The sequence below is a fragment of the Rhea pennata genome, chromosome 7 (assembly GCF_028389875.1).
Source record: "Rhea pennata isolate bPtePen1 chromosome 7, bPtePen1.pri, whole genome shotgun sequence".
NCBI classification, from domain to species: Eukaryota; Metazoa; Chordata; class Aves; order Rheiformes; family Rheidae; genus Rhea; species Rhea pennata.
In genome coordinates this window covers 477,285-503,239 of record NC_084669.1, presented here as the reverse complement: position 1 = coordinate 503,239, position 25,955 = coordinate 477,285, and the positions used below count along the sequence as shown (strand labels likewise).

The window sequence follows — 25,955 nt, the reverse complement described above, 5'->3', positions numbered from 1 at the left end:
GCCGCGGCCCCGCGCCCGCCCGCGCCGCCGCCCCCGCGCCCGCCCGCCCGCGCCGCCGCCGCCCGATGGCCGCGCCGGGGCCGCGCTGAGCGCCCCGCGCCCCGCGCCCCGCGCCGGGCGCCGATGCCCGCGGCCCCCCCGCGCCGGGCGCCCTCGCAGCCCCCCGCGCCGCCCCGCGCCGCCCCGCGCCGCCCCGGCCGCGGCCGCGCTTCCGCCCGCCCGCCGCCGCCATGGCGGGCAGGGGCGCCGCGGCCGGCGCCGCCGTGCTGCTGGTCACCGCCAACGTCGGCTCCCTCTTCGACGACGTAAGTGCCGCGGCCGCGGGCGGGCGGGCGGGCGGGACGGGGCGGGCAGCGGCCGCTTCCGCGGCGCCGCGCGGCCCTAGCGCTGCCGGCGGCGCGGGCCGCGCGCGGCAGGAGGGGGAAGGGGCCGGCGGCGCCCGCAGCCCCGCGGGCCGGCTGCCTGCCCGGCGGCGCCCGCAGCCCCGCGGCGCCGCCCGCGCTCGCCTCGGGACGGAGCCCGGCGCGGGGCTGCCGCCCGGGCTGCCCTCGCCTCTGGCGGCGCCTGGCGCGGTGCGGACGGCCGGGCGCGGGCTGCTGCTGCCCGCGTAGCGGAGCGCTGCCGAGCGCGCTGGTGCCGGTGCCCCGTCGCGGGCGGTGCGGAGCGGCGCCGCCGGGAGCCCCGCGCCCCGGGGGTGAAGGGTCTCGCGGTGGTTCCCGGGCCGAGCCGCCGAAGCGCGGGGGGAGCGGAGCGTGTGCGCGGCCGCCGCCGGCGCCCCGGCAGCAGCCCTGCGCGGCGCGGGGCAGAGCCCGGCGCGGGGCCAGCGCCTCCTCCGGGGCCCGCGGCGGCGGGTGTCGCGCCGGTCCGCCTGGACGGCCGCTCCCGGACCCTCTTCCCCGTCGTCGCGTTTGAAGCTTCCCTCGTTGGCGGGTACTCCGTGCGGGTGCCGCTGACCCCGGCGCCGCGCTGGGTGCGGGGCTCCTGCGGCCGCCCCGCTCGCGCGGAGGCGCTGGGGCTCGGAGGAGCTGCGGCCGCGCCGTGCCGTGCCGCGCCGCGCCGCGCCGCGCCGGCAGCCCTGCGCGCAGCCTGCCCCGCGGCCGCGGTGCGGGTCGCAGAGCGCCGGCACGCCGTGCGGGCGAGCCTTGCTGAGAGCACCGCTGGCGCTAACCTCGGGCGTCTCGGTAGACGGGCCCGTCGGGGCGGCACGGTCTTACGGCCAGAGCCGCCGTTCTGCCGGTTCGGCCGCGCTTCTGCAAAGCGCAGGTCGTCGCAGGTCGTCGCTGCTCCCTTGCTGCCCGCTCGCCAGAGGCGAGTCAGAGCGTGCGGTGCCGGTCCTGACGCGTTAGCCGATGAGCCGCCCGGGCAGCGCGCAGCGGTTCCTGCTCAGACGGGCTGGACTGCGTCTCTTTCTTTCCCCAGATAGTTCGGCTGTTCGGCTGTATTCCCTAAAAACGCTAATACGGTGTCTCTTAGACACTAAAACGTTTTTCGAAGCTGGATGAACACGTGCATTTCACAAATACAGACGCAGGTAGCGCTTGCTGCGTGCGTGTTTACTTGTGCGCTTGACGCTTGTCTCGCTGTACAAACATTTCCTGTTTTTATCGCTCTGCGCTCCTGCTGGCGGCAGAAGGTGGAGTTCAGGTTACCTGTGGGCTGCTGCTTCCCTCTTCCCGTCTCTCTCTCTCTCCTTTTTCTCTTTTTCCCCTCTTTTTCTTTCCCTTTTTTCCCCCTTCTGCTCTCCTTTTCTTTCCTTGTTTGCTTTTGCTTGCTCTGGCTGTGCTGACAGAACTTCGCCCCCGCCGGCGACATATCCCACCGCTCCCGTGGCCCCAAAATGACTCTGCCTGGTGCTGCGCTGCCTTCGCTACGGTCACGTAGGCTTTCGATCACGCTGATGTGCCGTGGTATCTTCCTTATCTGCTACATCAGTTACTGTGCAACGACTTACTGCAGTCGGTTGCCCTTCTTCCTAGGGATGGAGAAAAAGGAGCTGCGCGCGGCTGGTGGGGGCCCGCGGGAGCGGCGGGTCTCCGCGGCGGGCGCCCCGAGCCGCGGGCGGTCCGGCTGGCTGCCGCCGGGCGCCTCCGAGCCTGACGTTCTGCTGCTGCCTCGCGGGTCCTGCTGTTACTTGCTCCGTTAACAACCGGGAAGGACGTGTCAGTGCTCACCCTTTCAAACCGCACCTTTCCGTTATCCTTTTCCCGTGTTTCAGTTCTGGATGGTTTCAGCAATCTGTACTGCCCAGACCTCCGGGCTTAGATTTTTAGGGTAAAGATATCAAATATGCCCAGGAGACTTAGCTTTCTCTAACTGGCGTGCGTAGTATTACTGTGCTTGCTTTTCTGTTCATTCTTGTAGTGAAACTTGTATTTTCCACAACTACACAGCATAGGAGCTGTCGAGGCCGGTGTGAAGACGGGAGAGGGAATTTTTGCATTCCCCCATGGCCTTCACCTGTTCCCTCCTGGGCGAACGTCTCCCTCTCTCGCATACCCGGGCAGAGGTGGAAATCTTCCTCCAGGTCCTGTCGGTGTTCTCTGGGAGTGCGTGCGTTGCTTTAAGTCCGAGTACGAGCTTGGGATACATTTAGCTCTGCTAGCAGCTGAGTCTGTTAGCTGAACTTGAAGTAGAAATACTTCTAAAAATCACTTAAGTTTTTTTTTTTTTTTTTTTTTTTTTTTTTTTTTTTTTTAATGGGTGGTAATCACAGGCTAGACGTCTTCTCTTCCCCCCCCCCCCCCCAAATGTGATCTGGATTTTGCAAGTTTGAAGTAGTCCATGCAGTTTCATTATGGTACTAGAGGTCTGTGAATTTAGCTGATACTAGCTAACAAAGATAACATCTTTTTCCATGAAGAATTATTTGAATTTTGTGGAATATTTCAAATGCTGTCAGATGAAAAGTGTGCTTATGAGGTTTTGTTTTCTAAGTAACTGTCAAGGCTAACACCTTGCAGGATAGAAGGGGCCTTTACTTGAAGCTTTTTCTTTGCTCAATATCATGGTTATTACAGTAAGTAAAATGCAATGTTCAGTCCATTGCAGTTTCTTAGGATACGTTATTTTGTTGCTGAGAAACTTACTCCATCCCTGTTGTCAGGCTGTTTTAATGTCTTCTGGAATAGAAGAGAAAGTTACCTTTTCTAGGCAGTTTTTTTTTTAAATGTTTGCACTAGACATTTAAATGCATTGTGACTATTTTGCTAAATTCAGTGGGGCTAATCATAGCTGTAGGCGCCTTGCTGATATGGAGAGGTTATGAAAACATTTTTCTGGTTGACGAAGGGCTAAGAAGGACAGAAACTGGGTTGCTGGAGGAAGGATGGTAAAAGCAAGAGTGAGGAGGGCCCCGGGCTGCTGTCCCCAAGGGATTTCTGTGCTGTGGGTTGAGTTAGTCCTTTTGCTCTGCTCCCAGAAACTAGCTAGCTTTTCAGCTGAAAAGGGAGCCCTTGCACGGGACAGACCAGTTTTGTGGGCTTGTGAACCCTCCTGCGTGGCTTCTTTCTGTGATTGCCCCTATGTGCCTGGCGTTCGGCGGCTCTGGCCAGCTCCGGAGCGTTTTGCCCTAAAACCAATCTTGTTTATTGGCTTGCTCTCGGTGATGTTGCTGCTGCAAAATTGCTCTCATAACTGAGAACTTCCTTTTTAGGAATATGTGCTCTTGAGCGATAACGTAGCAGGCCAACAAAAAACATTTTTCGGTGCTTTTTTGTTACTGGAACCCTAAAAAGAATCTCATATTTCTGTATACGTACTTCTACACCCCTTGTTTTTATGTTGTGGTTATTTTGGTGTCTTCCCTGTGATTAAAACTGTTTTAATCCACTGGGTAATTTCTGAAACATTGATTTAAGGCTCTGCTGTAGAAAACTGAGGAAACTGATGAAGGGGACAATATTTTTCATATGTTTTCTGATGTCTTAAAGGTCTGGGGTTTTTTTTCTTTCTTTTTTTTTTTTTAACTTGGTTCTAAAGCCGTTTTGCAGGAGGTGAAATTTTGCAGTAGGTCAAAATTTGGCCGTGTCTAAAATTTCTTGAGCTCTACAGACTTGATGATGGGGAAGAGAGGTTCTGCAAAGGATAGCAGAACAATTTTATGTCCTTCTTTTATGTGTATAAGCTTGCAAACACACACACAGATGTAGCTGAGGGATCTGCCGCTTTTCGAGCGAAGCGGTTTGCAGCCGGGTGGGACCCGGAGGAGGCGGCAGCTGAGCTGTGGCCTGGTGAGCCGGCGTCTGTCTGCTGAGCTGTCGTTGCTGTTCATGTGCATCTTCTTAGTCTGCAGCCGAGGACAAGCGTTTTGGGTTAAAACTCGGTCGTGTCCCTTGTTTTGCTGTGCCCCGGGGCTGGGCTGGAGGGGACGTGCACGGACCGGACCGAGCTGCCCTAGCTCAGTCATGCTCGCTGTTACAAAAGTGCTTTTCCACGTGCGCGTGCTGGAGACCATACCGTGCGTTAAAGCCCCCCAGATGGCTGGGGAAGGGGTTGCATCGGCCCGTGGGCAGGTGGTGGTGGCAGCGTGGCGCGTGCCGGGGCTGGCGGCAGCTCCGACGGGGCCGGGCAGGATCCCTCCTCCTCCTCCTCCTCCTCCTCCTCGCATCCCTCGCCGGCTGCCGGAGCACCACGCGAGCTCCTGTGCGGGTGCATCCTCGCTCCCTGAGGAGTTTGGGAATTAGCCGGCCCGGCTCGCGCCCAAGGCGGCCGGTTCTCCTGTGCCGGCAGCCGCGCGTCCCTCCCGCGGCGCTGGCGCTTCCCGGCGGATCGCGCTCCGGGGAGGCCGCTTCCCCGCCGGCTCGCCGCGCGTCCGCCAGCCGCGGCAGCCGGGAGCCGGTTCGAGTGCGGGGCTGATCCCCCTGCGAGGATCCACGAGGGTCAGGGCACTAAGCGGCGCGCGGTGAAGCAGAGACTCGTTGATGTGCGCCTGCAAACACGAGAAATCCAAAAGCACTTTGCTGAAGAAGACTGGAACAGGCAATGCTCGGGGTGGTGTGTATCTTACAGCTCCAGCTGGAGTTGCATGCTCGAAAAAAGCTGTGCTTTTAGTAGGTGCATTTTCACAATCCTCTGAGCAAAACAGCTTTAATTAAGAGGTTGTGCTGTCTTTAGTCTCCCTTAAGCAGGAAACTTAGAAGATTATCTTGTAGACCATCTTCTCATCATGATTGAATGTTATCATTAGCAGTAATAGCAGATGTTTATGTGAAGTAGTAAGAGCAGTAAAGTGCATTATATAATTGAAGTTTTCTGTTAATGTGTTTTTATAGCTGGTGGAGTGGATTTAGCATTTTGAAGCTTTCTGAATTTTCACAAATGGTCAATATTCTCAGGGTGACAGTTTAAGAGGCTCTAACTTCCAAAATACTTTAATGTGAAATGATACAGTAATAGTCGGTAACCTTAGTAAGGTTTTTTTTTTTTTTTTTTTTTTTTTTTTTTTGTTATCTTATTAGTTTGAACTTGAACTAGTATCATCACTAAGGGGTCAAACTTAAAGGTTTTGTTGCTGTTTCAAAGTCCTCATCATGAATTTTCTCTTCACATAATTTGACTTCAAAGGGAGTTTCACATGCAGTACCAGTCAAATCCTCAGATACTATGATTTTTCTAAAAAGCTGATCTGCCCTTTTTGTTTGCTTTCTCTTTCTCTCTTTTCTGCTATTTATTTCATGTTTATAATCTTTCAAATGCCTGCAAATGAATCTCCCCTCTTTACCTCAGATGCTTTTTTTCCCCCGTTTCTTGTCCTACATACACTTGTCTCTTCTTGAAAGCTCTCGCTTTATTCTTCATTTATTATTTACAGTGAGGCTGTTTTTAAGAAAAGTAGCCTTTTCATTTGCAGTCTTACTCTTGTCTCAAAGCCTACGGAGAAAGCAAATCTGATTACACTGACTACGCTGTTTACTGCCCCTCAGTGTAGGAGCTCTCCAGCTGCAGCAGGGATCGAATACATATGGAGAGTGATCTAATTTATCAGTGCAAGTCCCCGGGGCCCCAGGGTTATGCTGAATAACGGGAGTGTTGAAGAGGGAGCCAGAACAGCATACTGACACTGAGACCGTCTCTTCTGCTGTAGCCCAGCAGTTACATTCTGAAGTAGAACTTCACTTTTGGCTTCTGAGCATCATTGCACCGGGTTCATGCAGTGAGCCTCTGCCATCCTTCTCTGCCCCAAAGCTCTTATTTTAACTCAGAAGAGAAAAATATCAAGCAGGCAGGTCGTCCCAACTGCAAGCCAATCTTTTCAATGTATGAAAGTTGTCAAAATATGTCTGCATTAGTGCAAGCTAGTGTTTTATTCAGTATTTCCCTACACACCCATTTTTACTCTTTTGCTAGAGAATAGGAAACAGTCATAGGAAGACAAGACTCTTTCTGCTTTTGATCACTGCCTGGATGGCCTATCGCAGAAAGATTTAGCATCCTTTTTAGATTATATTACTGATGTTACAAGGAACCTTTTTTTTTTTTTTAATTAAAGTTCCAGGGAAATACTTCATATTATGGAATAGGTCAGACTAAACACAATAATCATCAGATGGGGAAGAGCGACTACTAAAACATTTTGGTTTTAATGCCTTTTCTCAAATGATATAAGGTAATTATTCAGTGTTCTTTTTATTACTATTTTGATTATTTATTCAACACTGATGCAAGTTTAGTATTTTATCACTGACTTGGAATATTTTATAGAAAAAGTTATTAAAGCATTTATTTAGAGCAAACAAAAGTGATCGTATATGTCATATTTTGAAATCAGATATCATTAAGACTTTCTCATAAATGTCTTCGGCTAATTAGGCACTTGCTTTCGTGAGTCAGCCTGCTCTAAAAGATAATATCCTGTGGCAGTAAAAGAGAGTAAAAGCTAAGAAAAGAATACAAAAATCATGGCAATATTGACAGTTTTCTCTTGTGGTATAGATAGCTTAAATGCCACTCCAGGTAGCTTGTACATGGTATGACTGTTACAAGCTGGAGTTGGTTCAGTAACTGGATATTAAGAACTGTGGTTTTATTAAGTGGGATACAGTTACAGATTTGAGGTTGTGCTTGGAAGGATTTTCATTTTAAGTTTCAGTTTGTCTTTAGTATTTTCATCTTGGAGTAGGATGTTTTCTGATCTTCCCTTACATCTTTTCATAAATAAATGAAGTTGTCCCTACTATCGTCCTTGCCAAGTATGTGTTTTCAATGCCCTGCTCTCCCCACCTTCTCAGCCTCCTTTATTTTCCTTGGTTTCGTTTCAGCTTCTCTTCTAGCACAGTTCGCGGCTGGAAACTCTTGCAAGGCGAGGCTCTAGTGTGATACGAAGCTGTAGCGGGGATGGGGAACCCCACGCGCGGACAGAAACACGATTGAGAGAGAGCAGCAAGCTGGTAATACGAAGTTTAAGTCTACTTTCTGTCTGCAGCTGCCTTAGGAACCGGGGACGCGGTGCTGGACGCGGCTCCTCGCCCCGCGCAGCGCGGCCAAGGCGCGCTTCGGGGCTCGGGGCTTTTCCCCGCGGCTCTCCCCGGAGCCGGTGCCTCCGGAGCCTCTCCGCGCTCGTCGGTGCCGCGGCGGCGGCCGTGCGCGGTCGGTCGGGCTCTCGCGAGTCCCGCTGCAGTCCGGAGGGCGCGCGGGCCCTGGCGTGCCGTGGAAACGCGGCGCGGCAGCCGCCTTCGGCAGCGATCCCGGGCCTCGGGGGGAGGCAGGGGCAAGCCAGGCGTCGAGCAAGTAAATATCCGCTGACAGCAGCTGGAAAATATGTTGATGAGTACAAGCAGAAAAGAGCATCAGGTTGAATAAAGAGTACGGAAAGCTACGGGGAGGCTGTCGGCGTATTCTCGTCCCTGCAATGCAAAGCGCAGACCGTGCAGCAGGGAGGCGAGAAACTCGGGCGTCCCTGCAGGAACGCGTTTTGAGAGCCCAGAATTACCTACCGCTCGCGGAGCGCGTCCGCTGCCTGTCGTCCATCTGCAGCCCTGGAAGTGTTAACGGCATGCTGCTCGTGCCGCGGAGGAGGCCGTGTTCAATGTCTTCGGAGAACCAGAACTAAAAAATGTTATAGGTGATAGTTTGCACACAGAAGCAATGCAGATCTTCCAGGGATGTGTGAACAGAGTATACAGAATGGCACTGAAATGAAGCTGTTCCGGGGTGGGTGGGTGGGGGTGTGTGTGTGTGTTTTTTTTTTTTTTTTTTTTTTTTAAAAAAAAAAAACAGAACATAGAGTGCTAAACACAAATTAGGAACCACCATTGCCTTAACTTGTGGAAGTCACTGCTGCAAAACATTGTCCAGCAATGCCAGTAATTGACCCAATTCGGTAAGGACTGTATGTTTATGTTGCAGAGAAATGGGTTTAGAATCCTAATTGTTCCCCAAAAGAACTTGGAGGAAAAATTAAAACTTTCTGCCTCAAAGCAAAGGCATCCTGCAGTTATCACCAAGAGGAAGGGTGGTCTGGTAGCGAGAGTGCTGGTCCAGGCCGTGGAAAACCTGGGCTGGGTTTCTGTTCAGCCACAAATGTCCTGCACGACCCCGGGTACGCCACTACACCCAGATCCTCCCGGATGATTAAGTATCTGACTGTGTTGGAGGAGGGTGCTCACGTGCTTGTGGCAGGCCGTGGACATTGTGTTTCAGTTCCCATTCTGCAGATCTGAGGTGACAATTCAGCCTTGCTTGTAGAAGGATGTTATGAAGACCTCGTGTTGAAGACGGTAGGGTGAGCAGCTTTGCTAGAAAGGCAGGAGAGGAGAGCGGTGGCTCTGCTGGAGCAGACCGTGCTCTTGGCCTGCTTGAGGGACCTGCGCTTGAAGGATCTCACCGTGAGCTCCACCGGAGGTGGTGTAGCTGGACAATACGGCTCCAGGGTGAGAGCAGAGGGATCGTTCTTTCCTTTCCCGCTTCCTTGGGGAGAGCAGAGGAGCACCAGCTACCGATGTCGGCGCTGCTTGTGTGGGCACGCACCACGTTTTATTACCGCACAATTCCTGGGCAAAGAAAGGCTTAATTAATACAGGCTATACGTTTCTGCGGCTTATGCAAGCTCAAAGGAATGACAAAGCTCGCCCTTCGAATAGGCTCTAAGGGAGGGAAAAAAAGAAGCAGATGAGCAACGAGCAGCAGACAGGCTTTCTGAGCAGGACGCGATCCTGAATTCTTTCTTTCAAGTCTTTTAAGTAATCCTGTAGGAACTTGTTTTTAAGTTTCGTGCGTCTCTGGTGTGGCAAAGTCTCTAATTTTAGAGACTTTATCAATGCCAATGGGAAAAGCAAAACTATTTTCCCATAGGAACATCACAGAAATATATACTGTACTTCGGCAATGTTTATTTATGTATCAACCAAACAGACGAAAAGAAATTGTTCAGATATTACTTGGGGGATTCTGTGTTCACTAGTTACCAGCAGCCAGGATTGATCTTTATTTTAATTACTTCAGAATTGTTACTCATTTACGGACAATATTGCAGCTTTTAATAGGACTAAATTGGCAGTCATGTTGAGCAGGAAACTGTCATTGGGTATTATTGCAGTTTTTACAAACGGGATTCCATTTGATGAAGACTTTAGCTGTTTGTATCTATAACCTCATTATTTACAATGTTTTTAAAAACTAGTCATTCAGAGTTACACTGTCTGTCTAGAATTGCTGTCATATTCTTTTTTTTTTTTAATTGGGAAAGAAATACGGAATTTTTTTAAAACTTCCAAATATTGTCAGATATATGAACTCGTGAAGACCTGGGTGAGCTGATATGCTATGACAGATCCTGTCTCTTCAGAGAACTGGATGTGATCCAGAAACCTTCTGCTGAACACCTACAGCAGGTTGTTTCTGAGTTGGAAAGATGGACCTTATGCAGACTTGGCAGTTTGCAAGACCATGAAAGAGATTCTCATTTGTCTTGTGGGATAACAGTTTTTAGGAAAAAAGGCAGCAATGCTTTTTCCCTTCAGCTATCCTTACTAAACATTGAATCATTTGCATTCTACTTAGATATCTCCACAAAGGTCTTTAATATAATGCAGGAAAAAAGTGGGAAGGGAGCTGGTGATTCTTGTAGGCTATCCATGCTGTTACAGCCTTACAGTACTGGAGTGATCATGTAGAAAGTATTTTAAACCCTGTGTGTCTGGATCAGTGGTGATGGGGCTACATAAGGAAGGTGAAGGGATCTCTTGGATGAAGTAGGTGGAATTTCGGTGCAAGATTTGCTTGCGTACATTGCTTAAAGGAAGAAACTTTTGCTGTATTAATTTCACTTGTGTGAATATCTGCAGTGCTATATAATGAAAGTCCTTGTCAAACAGATTTGCTTTAGGTTGTGTTCAGAGCGGTACAAGATATGCAGCATTATGGCGGAGTTGCAAAACTTGACAGCTTTCCTGAATGTACATTTGTGACCTAATGGTGTTATTATTTGTAATACCCATTTTTATTGCCTCTGAACAACTGACAAGTAGGAAACCTGATCTGATATTAATAGTGGTTCCTTGTGAGCTAGCGAGATGGAATGACAGATCACATTAGAATAGCTGTACTAAGTCCTAAAGTTCATACTTTAAGTGCAGATTTTGGTCCTTGAACAGCAATTACTTTTTTTTCCTTAGACCTGTATGCCATAGGTCAATGTCCTGTGAAGCACGCTTGCTGTGCTGTGTCCTCAGCTGTGAATTATTTTTATTTGAGGGCTGTTCATCTAAGGATGTCTGATTTGGTTTCACTTCTGCTTTGCTTGGGTTTTTTTTTTTTCAGTTGTTGCTTTTGCTGTAGCCAGACCTGTTAAATTTTTTCCTTGCTGCTTGTTCTTCTTTGCTGATATCATTCCCCATTGCTTTCCAGTGCTTGCAGAAGATGACTATTACCTCTCGGTTCATATTTTTGGGGCAGGTCCTCGTTCCTTTTTTATCTGCTGTTCTGTTACAGCTGTACGAGATTCTCTGTTCCTTCATCTCTTTTCCTGCACGGCTGTCCTCTCCCGTGGTGTCTCAGGGAGTTGCCTGGGCCCCAGACCTTCCTGTCCTGCTCAGAAGGTCTGGATGCTGGTGAAGCATCATCTCCCTCCTCGGAGAAGGAAACTGGTTACTGATTCTAGTTCACAAGAAAATTCCTTGCTACGCTGGGAGAACTGTTGGCAGTTACATTTTTATTTCCTAAAATTCTCCTGGGATCTGAGCACATCCTTCTGCTCTTACTTGTCTGCTGCCTTCTAGGACACTTCTTTGTTTCTTAAGGAAACTTAGCTGTCTGGTGTTCTTCCAGTGTGCACATAAAATCTGTGTATTGCTGTGAGAACAGTGAGAGAGTATCAGATTTCAGGAAAGAACATGACTTCATCTTATCAAAATTAATATTAGTGAATATACTATACATTTTCAGACGTATATACTTCGTTTCAGTGGCTACTGGGTAACGATACAGCTTCATCTCTTATGGTTTCTTAGCAAATTATTTAAGCTATGTTACATTCCACCCACACAATTGGCAAGCCATGGTAACTGAAAAAAATCTTTACATATTTATGCTTGTTGTTAAGGCTCAGATGAAATATGTGAATAAAAATCTAAATTTGGATGCAGAGTGTTCATTTCGTTTGCAGTGGTGTAAACATAAGTATGGCATGAAAAACAGGGTCAGTTACTTCCTAGAGTTTTCCTTACGATAAATTTTTTTTTCTCTTCTCCCTGCTCCACAACCTCCAAAAACGTTCCTATAGCAAATTGTTAGGTTATTTTTATTTTCCCCCTTTCCAGTACGCACACCCTTGCAGAGACTCATGAGGTCCAGCCTTCTGCCCGCTTCCGGATGTGCGGCACGGCCGGAGGAGCGGGGCCTGGCCGGGCGGCCGGAGGAGCACTGAGTAAATACGCTATCCCTAACTATCGTGGAGCTGGAAGGGGGCAAATTGCAGACTGACTGCGACGGTAAGGGCAGTGAATCTGCAGGATTCGCTGTCAGCCAGCGGATGTGGATATTTACCCCAGAAGAAGTAACAGAGAAGGTGCATGATGAGAGATGGTTCCCTAGCAGAAGGGCTGCTTCACTGATGTCTTTCTATTTTATCTATTAATGTACTCGCAGGATTATTGTTCATTACTCCAAAGGAAAACTGAGCTGAGAATTTGGAAAAGGTGGTGTCTTAGTGCAGAAATCATCAAAAAATGAGTACTCTTACTCTACTTTACATTTTTTTTTCTTTTCCCAATCATCTGAAAAGGTAAAGCAGGATGATTGCCTTTTTATGCTAATGCCTGTGGTATAGCCAGAGCATATAGAGTAAAGCTCCTGCCAGAATTTTAAACATCTTTATGTCACTTCTCAGAAATGATATGTTCCTCCTGCGTTGTAGGTTAGCTGGTTAGCCTTTGTTGTGCTGAGCTGCCCAGATTCGTTAGTGGTTAAGCTTGCTCACAGCACCCAGCAGGACCAGGCTTGTCAGGCACATTAAGACTACTGTCGTTGCCTGGCATGTCCTCCATGAGCAAGACAAGTCCAAACAGTTCTGTTTTCTGAGAAAAAATCCATCTCTGATCTCAAATTTGACTTTGGCTGGGTGATGTCATCTAATTTGCAGCCGTGTCCCACGGCTTTTTTCCTTGTTTCTCTTCAAGAGAGCTTTTTTCTTGCAGTACATTTAACTGCTCTTGAGCAGCTATATTGCACTTCCAGGCAGGCTGTAAAAGGTTGGGAAAAAAAAGGTGGATGGTCTGCGTTCCCCCAAAAGAGATGAGAGGATAGGAAAAGGGGAAAAACGGGGGGAGAAAGCAGTGGCTTACGGCCGTTGTCTCAGAAGTGTCCGTCTGCGCCACCACGCAGCCACTGTGCAGGTTACAACGTTGGTGTTTCCTGACCTGGGGTTTTAAAGCACTATTTTTTGGTGGATAGTGGACTTTTTCTTACCACAAAAAGGTCGCATAGCACCAGCCGCAGTACTGGCACTTCACTTTCCGGGTGAAAGCGTTCTGGTACTGTGTTACTGTAGGAAGATCCGAATTTGGGTGTAGAAAGCTACCTGTGCAAGAGTCATGCTGTTGTAGTGTGGAAAGAAATACGTAAACCTGACATTAAATGCATCTTATCAGCAACTCTAACTCTAGCTGAGCAGTCTTGTCCAACGGGGGCAGTCTGCAGACAGCGATGCTGTATGTACTGTTGGGGGATTTTCGGCGGTGAACCCAAGCTCGGCCTCCCCAGGAGGATGGAGAGAGCGTGCCGGGAGAGGTTCGTGGTTATGCTAGGGAGTGCGAGGGGTGGTGATTTCCAGGCATGAAATAAGAGCTGGGAGAAGGTTAAGGGATGGACAGAGGCTGGTATGGTTCAGTGAGGTTTCAGGCAGGCTTCTCCAGGAGAATGAATGTTCTTGTGTGAATGGTGGAAAGCAAAGGAAGATTTTGGGGGGGGGTTGAAGACAGCTTGGCTAGGGGAGGTCAGTGGCATTTTGTAGGCCATGAATATTTACAGTGGCATCTCCGTGTCTCCCCGTTCCCTCTCCGAGTTCAGCGCTGGGACATCAGCTGTTTCCTCGCAGATTTTGCAGCCTCTGGCAGTCTGCACCCAGCCACCCCTGCTAGGCCTCCTGGGCTGTGGCGGGGGGGTAGACGGAGGGTGACATTTTTTGGGCAGTCCTTGAGAGCAGGGCTCGCTGCTGCTGAGGCACAGAAGCAGTGGCATGAGGACGAGTCCTCCTCTTCTTCCTTCTCCTCCTCCGCTTTGGAGCGGGCAATTTAGCACTCTGCTGTAGGCTGTTGCCTTTGAGGGGATTCAGATTGAAAATCTGAATTTTGTGCAATAAAGATCACAGAGCAGGCCATACTGGAAGCAAGCAAATAGTCTCCAAGTTTCAAAGTAAGACAGAAGTTTGCAGGTGTTTCCCAGGAGGGGATATTCTTCAAGTCTTCCTTAGAAGAACTCGTCATGCTTTTCTTTAATGGTCCACAGCTAGTAAATAAACAGCATTTCTTGCAGCTCTGTGGAGTCTCTGCTAGAAGGAATCTTTCTTTTGCTCGGCGCTAGAGGCGGGCACGTGTGGTCCCGTTCCGGAGGTCTGTACGGGGCCAGTGTCCCGCACGCCGCGGCAGCGGGGGGCCGTTGTGCAGAGCAGCTCGCAGTTCCCAGCTGGAGCTCCTGGGGCAGGGTGAAGAGGAGGGGTAAGGAGGGGAGCGGGGGAAGAGGAAGCAGACGTTGTTCCTGTTCAGAACTGCAGCAGTTTCTCTAGGATGTCACACAAACCCAGATAGCTTGGGGAATAGCCTGCGTCAGAGACAGTTGTTTAAAAAACAAAGGAGGATTTTTCTGTTTTGAAAGTGAATGTTATATTGTTTCATGCTTGGAGGGAATGTTGTTGCTGTTTTTTGTTCTAAATGTACGGATAAATCTATGAGGAATTGCCTTTAATGTTGATGAAAAGCTAGCTGTGCTGAAAACACTGTAAATACTTGGAACACTTAACTGTTTTACTTTGCTGCTTTTGCTGAAGATAATAATTCATGTTAGATAGCATTAAAACTACATTTGTTTGAAATACATGGATACTGGCATTTCCTTGCATTATTTCAGCCTAGAGGCTGAAATTATTCTGAAGCTCTGAGGGAAAATTCCTCTAGGTACTTCTGAATTTCTGGGAGGTGCAAGGTTATGTTTTAGCCTATCTATTTTAATTATTTTAATGAAAACTTTATTCTAAGTTCTCAGCGGAAATGAAGTTCTTATTTTGTCCTCACTAAACCTTCCCTGGAACCTCCTAATTAAATCTGAAATTAAAAGCTTTAAGAGAATGGAAGTGGCTGATTGTTCTCATTAAGTAGGTACCTAAGGAAGCAGGAAAATGTCGGAAGAGATTTCTCTTAAAAAAAAAAAAAAAAAAAAAAAAAAAAAGAGGAGGAGGGGGAAGAAGGAAATAGTGAAGGAATTTCCAAGAATGTTTCAGAAACTTGACATTTATATAGCTAGTATACTAGACTGCTGCGTGTGTTCATTTTTCATTGCCCCCCCCTTTCTTACAAGGAATATTTGCTTAGAAGTGTATTTTTAAGGCAAAGAAAGAAGACTTTGTAGAGTCTCTAACATCTTTCCTCTGATGGATAGACCAGGTGATCTTCAGGCAAATCTGCTTTCCTTAAAAAAGTGTTACACCATGTTAAGGAAAGTCATAAAAAATCAACTCGAGAGGCTGCACTGCCTAAAGCACTGTTTTGGTTAAATATTGTAGGCCTCTCTCTGAGTTCACGAGGCTTTTTCTGGGTTGAAACTTTTTCTGTTAGCGTTCCTGAGACTGCGCAGGGCATTTGCACTGACAGGTGACGCGTGTTACAGAGGTGCAGAAACGGTCTTAAAACTAGAGCTTCTCTGTGCATTTAAACCTAATTTTCAGCCCTTGTAGAGTTTTCGGTAGTAAAAGGCAAGGTGGCAGCTCTGAGGAGGTGCTCCGGTGACGCCCAAGACGAGGCCCCAGACGCCGTGTTTCCTGCGCTGTGCCTCGGTGAACGCTGTGCCTTGACTTATCTCCGGAGTTTAGAAACGTGGTTTGGATTTGTACTTTCTGAAGTATGTTTGAGAGGGACTGACTTGGTGGCCCTGAGCTTCTGGAGAACATGGCAGGAACGGGCAGTGAACTGCCTTTCACGTGTGCGCTCCCAGGGAGGCGGTGAAGCTCTTCAGCCCTCGTCCCCGGGCCGGATCCGAAAGCGTAACCCCGACTGCGCGGTGATGGGCTTTCTTGGAGCGGTGCTCTCCTTTCTGGCTTTCCTCCTGGTGCCTTTTCTCCTCCTGCTCTTATTGCCTGGGCCCAAAGACTGTGAATGTGGAAGCTGTCTTGTCTGAACCAGTGTTGTTGAAATATTTCTGAGATGTGTTGTGAGATCTATCACCCATTCGGTAATCTAAAATGGGTTGAGAAACTGAACTGAACTAGGTGTATTATCTGTAATTGAGGTTCGTAGCACCTGGAGAGCCCAATGACGGTACAATTTGCAGTACAGATGCGTTTGCAGTACAGATGCGTGGTAAATGACAGTGTCTGCTGGGAAGAAGCAGTCTCAGTGTGACAAAACAGCGTGATTGTAAAATCTTCTGAAAATTCACTGGCTGACGCAGAAGCTGGAATATAGCAGGCTGTTTACTTTGGGGAAAAACGCAAAGCGGAGGCCAACCAACATACCATTAACGAAGCACTCTCTAATTTTCCGTGTTCCTGACAAATGCACGTGTGCTGTATGCTCGGCACAGCAGAGCTGCAGTATCTAGTGCCCAGGCTATGCTTTCCGTGTTCGCAGAGAGCCCGTTACGCAGTTTGGTTCTTCGTTATAACGTGCTGGGTTTGTGCACGTAACGCAGCTTCAGAGAGGTTGCTTACGTGAACAGCTGCATCATCGCCGAGGGCCCGCGGTCTGGATGAGCGACGAAGCGAGTGAAAGGTGCTCTTTCAAGAATCGGAGCAGAAGTTCTGGGCAACTGTGGAAAAGCGTCTGCGTTTCTGACACCACCGCTGTGACAAACTTGACAAGAGCTCCCGAGAGCAGCTCCCTTCCGGCGAGCCCGCGCGCCGCGTGGGCCGCTCGCGCGGTACGGCCGTTCCTCTCGACGTTGTGTGCCTGCCACCAGGCAGCAGTAAGGAGAGCACGGACATGAAACCCTGTGAATTCCTGGATTTGTGCCAAGTATCTGCTGATCTCACTGGTGGAACGTTTTGGACTGGAAGAGCCAAGAAGGCCTTTTGTAGAAACCGTGGGTGGTTTCGAAGACCGTTTAAAGTACGGTTGATACTCTGCTTTAAAACCTGACAGGTGGCTGAAGAGCGCGTGTCCCACGTGGTCTCGGTTGGTTATCTCCCTTCTGAGAGAGGGGGATTCTGGCGAGCGGGCACGTTGCGGCCGTAGGTGTCGTTCACGCTCAGGTCAGACCTACTTCTGCTGCCTCCTGCATTTACTCAGCAAGTGAAAAGCTTAAAGGGCATGTAGTTTCCCAATTTTATGTTTTTAACATGATGTGAACCTAGTCTTCCGGGTTTCAAAACTGCTTGGTCTCGTCATGTTGTATGTAGTTTGGCCCAAAGGTTGGGAAAGAGGAGAGATTTCTGGTTTTAAGGTGGTGGTGGGCTTCTTGACCATGAGTGGAAGGGTGGTGGAAGCGCTATGGAAGCAGCTGTCTACTTCCATGTAGTGCAGTGTTAAGCACAGTTGTTTCTGTAGCAGCAACTATTTTCAAAGTAGGTCTAGGGTTAGGTTTAGGACTTCTTCAAACTCTGAAGCCTTATGGCTTGATGGTGTGTAAAATGCTGGACATGAGCGTGCAGCGAGGTTTTCTCATTAAAATGATTTGAAATGATCTTAGCATGGTTGCCTCCGTTTCTCGCATAGTTTAAAGATTTAATCTTTCAATACCACAGAAGCGATAGTAATGCTCTGCAAGGTAAAACTCGAGTAAGAGGATGGCTGGGTGTATTTTTTATAGCTTGACTGACTAGTATAAGGCTGTTATATCCAAGATTAGTATCCAAGATCGTTTTATTGTTTTGATGAGAGATCCTGAACTCTAAGAGCTTTACTTACGTGATTGATTTCAGTGAACGCTTGAAGCTTTTAGTGCGAGTAAAGCAAACGGGATTTGCCACAAATATCAATAGTGGACCAAAAATAGCTTTTTTTCAAAGAGAAACAGTTCAGAATTGGGTTAGAGAATGAGAAATGTACTATTCAGGAAGGAAATAGGAAGCATTTGAGCAAAGTTATGTGTGAATTCTTTCACCCTTTTGTATAAGTATAACCTACAAAGGTGATATTTTCCTATATCTGCAAATATTTATCTCATTAGATGGATTGATATTTTAAACAAAGTAAAGCTCCTGATGAAATTTAGTGCAATTTTCCATATGGAAACTATGTCAAATATAATCAAAGTAGACATGCAAAGTATTAACAATTATGTTTAGCAAATCCTTTAAGGTTTCGGGAGGACTCTTATTTGTTAGGAATTAAAACATCTTTTTCAGATACTCACAGAAGTAAGACTCTTTCTTCTTAAAGTGCATTAATTACTTGAAAAGCAGTCTGTGAGAATAGTCACAATGCAATTACTGGTTATAAAGGACTTGCTACATGCTCTTAAAATACAGCCATTGCTTTCCGGCACTTCACATGAGCCTTTCCATACACACAAGCTAGCTTGTTCCCATGGTGGTGTTAGAGTGTTATTCCAGCCTTGACCCGAAGATATATCGCATTCAAATACACTTTATTGTGTTATTACAGATAACGTGGATTTTCAATTGCTCTCTGAGCAAAGATTTTATGACTTTACAGTTAATGGCTACCTACATGTATTAGTGGTGGTTTCTTTTTCTTTTTTTTTTTTTATATGTATCTTGAACTAGCTCTTTGGACAACTTCTGAAAACTGATGCACCAAATTTTACAGTGATGGTGCATTTTTTAATTGTAATTTGCTTGTCTTCATAATGTGTAGTGCATAGATAGCTATATATATACATATGTGTGTGTAAAATGCATATTTGTATATACATATATATGACAAAAATACACATTTTTATTTGTAGATTTCTCACATATAAATGGTAAAAGAATACTGCTCTTTACAGATAAAGCAGAGATACAGAAGACAAACCTGTAAGCTAGATTTTAGGTGACAGGATGCAGTTGTTGTTAACACTTACAATGGAGCTTTACGTTCCCCTGATCTAGCATATGGTAATTAAGCTGTTGTCAGTGCAGGTGATATCTTGCATGATATAATGAAGTGCTTGAGGTGGCCTTCTTGTCCTGCCTTCTTCCTCCTGTGCAGGCAATAGAGGAGTGGAAGTCCCCAGGAGAGTGGGCTTCAGCTCACAGGCATCTCCTGCCACTCCCCGTAGAGAAAATTCCTGTGCTGTGTTTACTTCCAGGATTTTGCCCCTTTAATCTTTTCTGCTCAAGGGAAATATGGCATTTTTCATTTAGTCTGACAGTTAATTTTGAGTTAAAAGTTTACATCAGCCCTGGAGATCAGTCTTTATTAGTTCTCTGTTCCTTCTGAGTGTGTTATTTCATTTTATTTTATTTTTGTGATGTTGGCATATAGGATAGTATTTTATTTTGCTTGGCTCCTAATTTACATTGAAATTTGGATTTTTTTAAAAACATCTTCCCCAGAGATTCTTTTGTGCCAAAGTGACCACTGAAATTTGGAGAAATCCATCTCTTTGGAAAGTGGTTTCAGCAGCAGCTCTTGGTGAGGCCTGCTGCATATCAGCAGAGATTAAGCCTTCAGTGAAGTTCTGTAAGTTCAACCCCAAATGAAAACTTGGGGGTTGGCTGTAGTGTTGCATGTTTATGAGACCTCCTCAGAGTGATGCCGTTTTTGGACAGGAAACAACTTTGTTTAGCTCAGGTCTCTTTCTGCCTCCTACCGGTTTGGAATTAACTGGGTGCTTTTGCTCTTCTAACCTTCCTTCCCACCTATTCCTCTCCTCCATTTCTTTCCAGATATGAAGCACAACTTTAATCTGTAAATTAATTCTTTTCCTTTTACTTAAATATTGACAAAACTTGTCTAACTAGATACCTAGCACATAGCTAGATAAGTAGGTTTTAGACCATGAAGCCGAGATTTGAAGAAAATAGGAGCTGAAAGTCAGGCTTCTAAATATTTACATTGCTTGATATTCAAAGTGTACGGAGGCCCTGTACAGCTTCCAGCAAAGTTGCTGGAAATTCCTCAGTGATGGAACGATTGGAGTTGATTTCTGAGCTGGACTAGACTCTTCCTCTCTTTGCCATAAATCTCGGTCTGACAGAACATAGTACAGGTTCATCCTAGGATGCAGATTTCCATGGCAGGAAATAGCAGTGACTACAGAGGCACTGGGATCCGCACCGTTCCCAGGACGCTGGAGAGGCCAGTGGGCAGTAACTTGATTGCTCTGCGTAAACACTTACGCGTGAAGACGATACCTGCTCTTGGGAAGCTTTCCTTCTTGCTGACGAAGGGAAAAAGAGTAGAATGGCATGTCTCAGAGGACATTCCCAAAGCTACAGATATTCCTGTTTCTTAGATGTCCAACCAGCATGTTTTACTCACGAGTTTTGTAGTTAAACTGATTTTCAGATTTGGCAGCAGATTCACAAAGCTCTTAAGCGTTTTTCCCTGTTACCGGCAGCGAAGCACGAGGTTTGCTTTAGATGATCAGCATAATTCTTATCTCACCTAATTAATTTCCAGCCATTGCAAGAGCCCTGGGCAGTGATGATACTTCCAGCTTTCCTAGCATCTGTTTCTTCTCAACAATTTAATCTGCTGAGAATAGAAATATTTAATTTATTAATACTTCTGCCGCCAATACATGGGCACATGGGTGAAATTTATCATAGCCTAGCTGTGCTGTTGTGATCCCTTTTGAACTTTGTATCTAGTGAGAGGAATGAGAATGGCCAAAAATGGAGTTTAAATTATTGAAGAAGAATCAGAATCTAACTAAAACTGGACTGCTCTATTTTTACTGAGACTGTAGGAATACAGAAGCCTTTTAAACTTCAAAGGGCATCATGTTCTCTAATTACTCTTACGTGAAACCCAACAACAAATTAATTTGAAATTTTCCATTAAGCATGCCTTCTGACAGATGATTCTGTGTGCTCAGTTTAAGACAACCTTGAGTTTTACTTTTCAGGGCAAATGTCGCTTTTTTGGATATCATATGAACCAATAAGAAATTAGGCAAAGAGAATACTTATAGATGTGTCCAGTATAAAGATGTTAAATGTTCTGCCAGGTAGAGTGGGCACATATCAGTGAACACACAAGCAGGAGTGAAGCTGGATTTAAAATGTATGTGCTGCTCTCTAGTCTAGTATTCTGTGTTTGCATTTAAAAAGTCAGTGTTAGCAAGAGAAAAAGTCCTACTCTCTGCTGTATGCATAGAACATCCAGCCACCTTATAGTCTATCAGGAATTCATTAACTTATGTTTGGTTGTGGTTGTGGCTTTTTTTTTTTTTTTTTAACCCTCTATACTAAGCTTTTAATGCTGAGAGTTAATTGATTGCCACCATTGCTACTGATTAAAAAAAAACACGACTGATTAAAAGTCCTTTGAAATCAGGGAGAGTCTTTTAACTGTGTACAGTAAACTTTCAAGCAGGTCCAGTAAATGGAGATGACGTTTCTCCTTCTCCAAGATGAGCGCTCCAGAGGAGGGATGTCACTGCCGCCTGGGTTTGGGGCAGGCTGTGGCTTGCTGGATCCCCATACTGTGCTGCCAGGGTCACCGATTTCAGGAACAAGAGTTTGTGTTCCTGTTTATTGATTTTTTTTTTTTTTTTTAAGCTGATGATGTACTTTGAAAATGTACTTTGAAGGCCTACGTGGGTCTTCAGTTCATGCAGTGAAAAAGTAGCTCATTAGCCTGCATCAAAGTACAGGTAGGTTAAGTTAGCTTTTGGGTGGGAGTCCATTGTTCTGAAATCAGAAAAGTGATGGTTTATTATTTTAAAACTTTTCTGTTGCCTACTTCTGGTGCAGTGTTTTGCTGTCTCTTACTGAGAGCTGAAATAGCAAGCTTTCTATAGATGTCGCCTGGGGAATCTCTTAATCTTGTATGTTTTTTGTGAGTCCTCTATACAATGAGTTTTTTCTCTGTTTCTCCAGATATTCTCCTATTGTAAATGTCTTCATTTTTATGCTGTACAGTCCTTTCTGCTAGCATTTTTCCTGCTGTTCATGTACCAGTAGAGCAACGGCGCTGTAATTTTCAAACGCTCGCACTGCAGTAGGACGGATCTTTCAGAACCGTACGCTCCACTTGAACTTTGCAGAAATAGAGCTGCGTTTTGAGGAACGCAGCCTCTCATGTTCTTTCCGAATTCGTTAGCATCGTCTGGAGCGTTATGAAGCAGCCACGTTACTGACTTTAAAGAATTACTGTGTTTAGCACTGAGGTAGGAAACGAAACGGGTTCTGTGTAGTTGACCTGCCTCTCCAGATTAATTGCTTAAAAGCAGGATGAAGTATTAATCTATTTGCACTGTAATGAAATTCATTTAATGAAGTGCTTTCTAATGTAATGTTTTCTCCGTGTGTTTGCTATTGTAAAAAAAAGAGGGAACATCAGTAAGTAATGACAAAAAAAAAAGGTATCTGCCACTCGCAGCGCTGTTTGTGCCATCGAGCAGTCCCTGGCTGCTCCAGGAGATTCCCTTCCTTCCTCTTTGCGAAGTCCTCCCCAAAGTCAGAGTTTCTGTCAGAGTTTCGCGTGTGAGTATCACAGATCCTACTTAAAGCCACCTCAGAAAAGGCATTAGCCATGTAGCCTTTTGCATAGAGCAGATCTCATCTTAGGGAGCTTATTTTGAGGACTCTCCACCCAGGCACAATTACATAGACCAGCTTTCTTCTCCATGGTAATTTTATAACATCTCTGTGGTAGCTGTAGCTATTCCTTACATGGCAAAGTAATTTTTAGAAAGTAAAGTATTTTTAGCTTTCCTGACTGAGTTACAGCAGCTGGAAAGGTGGAGGAGCCAAAACAGTGTCACTAGAAATCTTTCCATGAGTTATCTGCAGGTGATTTGAGTACAGTTGTTTGCAAATTTGCTAGTGCTTTTCCATCTCTTTCTATGAATAAACAAAAACGTTTTCTGGCTCTGTTCTCAGGGCATGAGACCTCAGATGGTGGCTGGTCCCAGCTGTAGCTCTGCCCAGCACATGGTCCTGTTACTGCTGGCTTTGGTGGAGCGGGTGACCATGCTGTTGCGTTGCACTGGAGGGGGGGGAGTGTTTCCTCCTGAAAGGCGGATGCAAAGGGATTTTCTGAATTACAACCCCTTTCTGCAGGAAGGGGCTGGAGGAGGCTCAAGTGCTTGGGTTTGTCTTTGTAAGCAGGTGGCCTGCAAGTGGTGGCACCAGAAGGCTGCTGAGGCCTCTGCTTTGCCCTTGTCCTCCCCTCATAGCCTTGGGTTTGGGTACGCCTTGTGGGACACCAGTGCTCAGGCGGGGCTCGGGCGTTCTTTCCCGTGGCGGGGCTGGTGCTGCAGACCCCCAGCAGGGCACAGAGGAAGTGGGGGCTTTCTCTGCGTTAAAGGTATCTTCGGCTGCTCCGCGGAGCACCTGATCTCCGGCATTAACAGGAAAGGCAGAAGGGAAGGTGTACAAAGGAAGAGAGACCTGGCCTGGGAGTCGGGAACGGAGCACAGCGAGCCAAGGAACACACGCATGCATTCCCAAAATAAAATGGGGTCCTGCTGAGGATCTTCATCCTGGCAAATTTTAGGTATTTTCCTTTCTGTTTTTCTAAGGCAAAAACAGTTTCTGTGCAGTGCATGGACTTCCAGCTGCTTGGAGCAGTTTTCCTGCATACGCAGGAACATTTCTGGTGTTGCTCTGGTGCCTGGTCCTGCAGAGCAGATCAAGGATGGGATATTACCTGTTCTTGAATGTAATCTCTCCATCGATGGTGTTCTGGCTATGACATCAACTGCTTAAATAGTTACGCTGTCGGATTCTTTCAGGGAGGTAAAAAGTCCCTTCTGACACAGGTTTAATTTTTCTACTATGAGGGATTGTTTTGAGAATTAATTCTCAATCATAGCTAAAAAGTCTTAGTGTCCAATACATTAAGAAGCTAAAACTAAATACCAGTAAATACTTTTAGAAAGCATACTTCTGGGGTTTTTTTAGGGTTTAATTTTATACTGCTGTGGTTAAAAAATTGAATTCAAGAGCTAGTAAGCTGGAAATCAAATTTAAATCCATTCCCTGGCACTATGCGGAGAGAGAAAAATCAAAAGATGATACTGAAATCTCATATTCTGACTAGAGTGGTTAATTCTTTGGATAGTTCTCTTCAAGTATATTCGTTCTTAAGATGTCAAACTTCTTGCTGTTTTTAGCTATTGTAGAGCTAGGGTTTATATGTAGGAGCGTCAAAAGCCACATAAGCATAAACTGCACGCTGGATGTTGACAGCACAAAAATGGTTCTTTTCTGTTAATGTAGAAGATAGAGATTTTAAATTTTATGCCCAGATGTTAAATATGGTCATAAAATGCAGAAAATGGGCAACAGGTCTGCTTTTCTTTTGCTCTTTTACCAAAGTTCACTGAGGGAGGCCCACAAGTAGCTCGTGCGGAGCAGAGCGTGTGAAAGCGAGCGCGTGGAGGAGCACCGGCAGCGCCGAGCGCCCGGGGGGAGCCGAGCCGAGCCGAGCCCCGCGGGGCAGAGCCTCGGCCGCGGGCGCTGGCCGGGGAGCTCCGTGGGAGCCCGTCCCCGCCACCAAAGGGACGCGTGCAGATAGTCTGGTTACTGCCAGCAAACCAGTTCAGAACCTGCAATGCTCATCTTCTGTTATTAGTATTATTGTTTTTTACGCTTTCATGCGAAGTAGAAGATTTCTGTAAAGTTTGCATGTTCTTTTATACATTGCATTTTCTGGGAAGAATATCCAAATCATACTATTTTATGTTAAAGTGTTTGATATGCAGCACTTTAAGCGTTCATGCAGTTCAGAAATACCTAGCTGTCGTTTTTCTCTCTTCCCCGTGGCGTTTCTTCAGACACGCGTGCGTGTCGATGTAATGCGCTGCAGAGGACCGTTTTTTCGGGTTTGCTTTGGCGTGCCATCGCGGAAACGCTTCCCGGGGCGGCTGCTAGGGACAAACGCAGCGAGGGGCCGGGCGGAGGTGGCACCAGCGGCGCCTGGGTGCGGGTCGGCCTCGGCGTGCCGGTCTGGTTGCACGGGCGGACGCTGCCCCGTGGGCTGGTCCCGGCTCGCTCCGTGCCCGTAAGGCGGTCCAGGGCTGCCGGCCCGCGCTCTCCGTGCCTCTCCCAGCGGCGTGGCGCCCCCGCTCCGGCGGGACGCCCGCTCCGCCTCCACCTGGGAACGGCGCCGTCTCTTCCTCGCTCTTCCTCAGGAGTTCGGTGTCGGTGCTGCAGGGCGGGCGTTTGATACCTATTTGGTGCTTTTGGAGAACGCAGGTTTGGAAATCAAAGCCTCTTCCTGTTTGGCAGGGAAAGCGCGAGCTGTGGAAGTTAAGACCCCACGTGGTTAAGCGTACAGCTCGCCCAGCGTAGTCGTTCTGGAGGAAAACCGTCTCCATTTCTCTTGGGCGCTAAACGTCTGCTCTGACAGAGGATGAAGTTGCAGAGGAATTAGCAGGGAAGAGCAGGAGGGCTGAGGTGCTGGGCTTACGCTTTTAAGCGAGGGTACAATTTCAAGTCCAGTTTAGTTATGCAGGCAGAAAACCCTGTGGAAGCGCTTCTGTTCCTGGGGAAAAGCCTTCACCTGTTTAACTGCGTTCATGGGGGAATCCGTGCAAACTGAATCGGTTTGAGCCAGGCTGTACTTGATTTCAGTGCATCTCCTCAGTTTTAGCTAAATTGTGTTGTAAACCAATTTGATTAAATGCTTGCAGCTCTGTGTGTAAACCAAGCAGGACACCACTGATTTATTTAATGTTGTTGAAGAGCCCTCAGCTTCTGTGAGCATTGCTAACCCAAAGCTCTGAAACTAGACACTTCTGTCCCTCTTCCTCTCCCCACACGTCACTTGACATGAAAAGATTCATCCCTGTTAATGCATGGATCTTCTTAAAAGGTGTTTGATTTGACCAAAGGAAAGTCAAAGATGTACCTTGTTGTAGGTCTTGTTGTCGCTAGTGTCTTTGTTAAAGAGAAATTCTGGACATTGTTTGCATTTGGAATACTTTTATTTTTCTGTTGAAAGTCCTAGGACTGGTTTCTTACTGGTGTAAATTTCATGAAAAATGTAAACAAAAAATAAAAATTATCTTACCTGAGTGCACTTTGGAGCAGAGCAGCGAGGGATGTAGATGAGCCCTCCTGAATCTAGCAGCTGTTGCTTCTTGTTTTCTTTCCTAATGTAAAAATGTAGGTTATTTAGGCACTTTGAAAGCATATTATTTGCCAAGAAAATACTGTAAGGAAAATTGCTGCTGTTGTATCAGTTTGCATT

General features: G+C 47.0%; 1 protein-coding gene across 2 annotated transcripts in view; it reads left to right on the top strand.

Moving 5' to 3' along the window:
• The first annotated feature begins 208 nt into the window (after positions 1–208).
• The window catches only part of INPP5A (inositol polyphosphate-5-phosphatase A), a 228,778-nt gene continuing 203,031 nt past the window's right edge, over positions 209–25,955 (top strand). For both annotated transcript variants that reach the window (XM_062580058.1, XM_062580059.1), the window contains exon 1: positions 209–305. In XM_062580058.1, the coding sequence (XP_062436042.1) occupies positions 231–305 (75 nt within the window). In that variant the 5' untranslated portion in view covers positions 209–230. The remainder of the gene's footprint in view (positions 306–25,955) is intronic.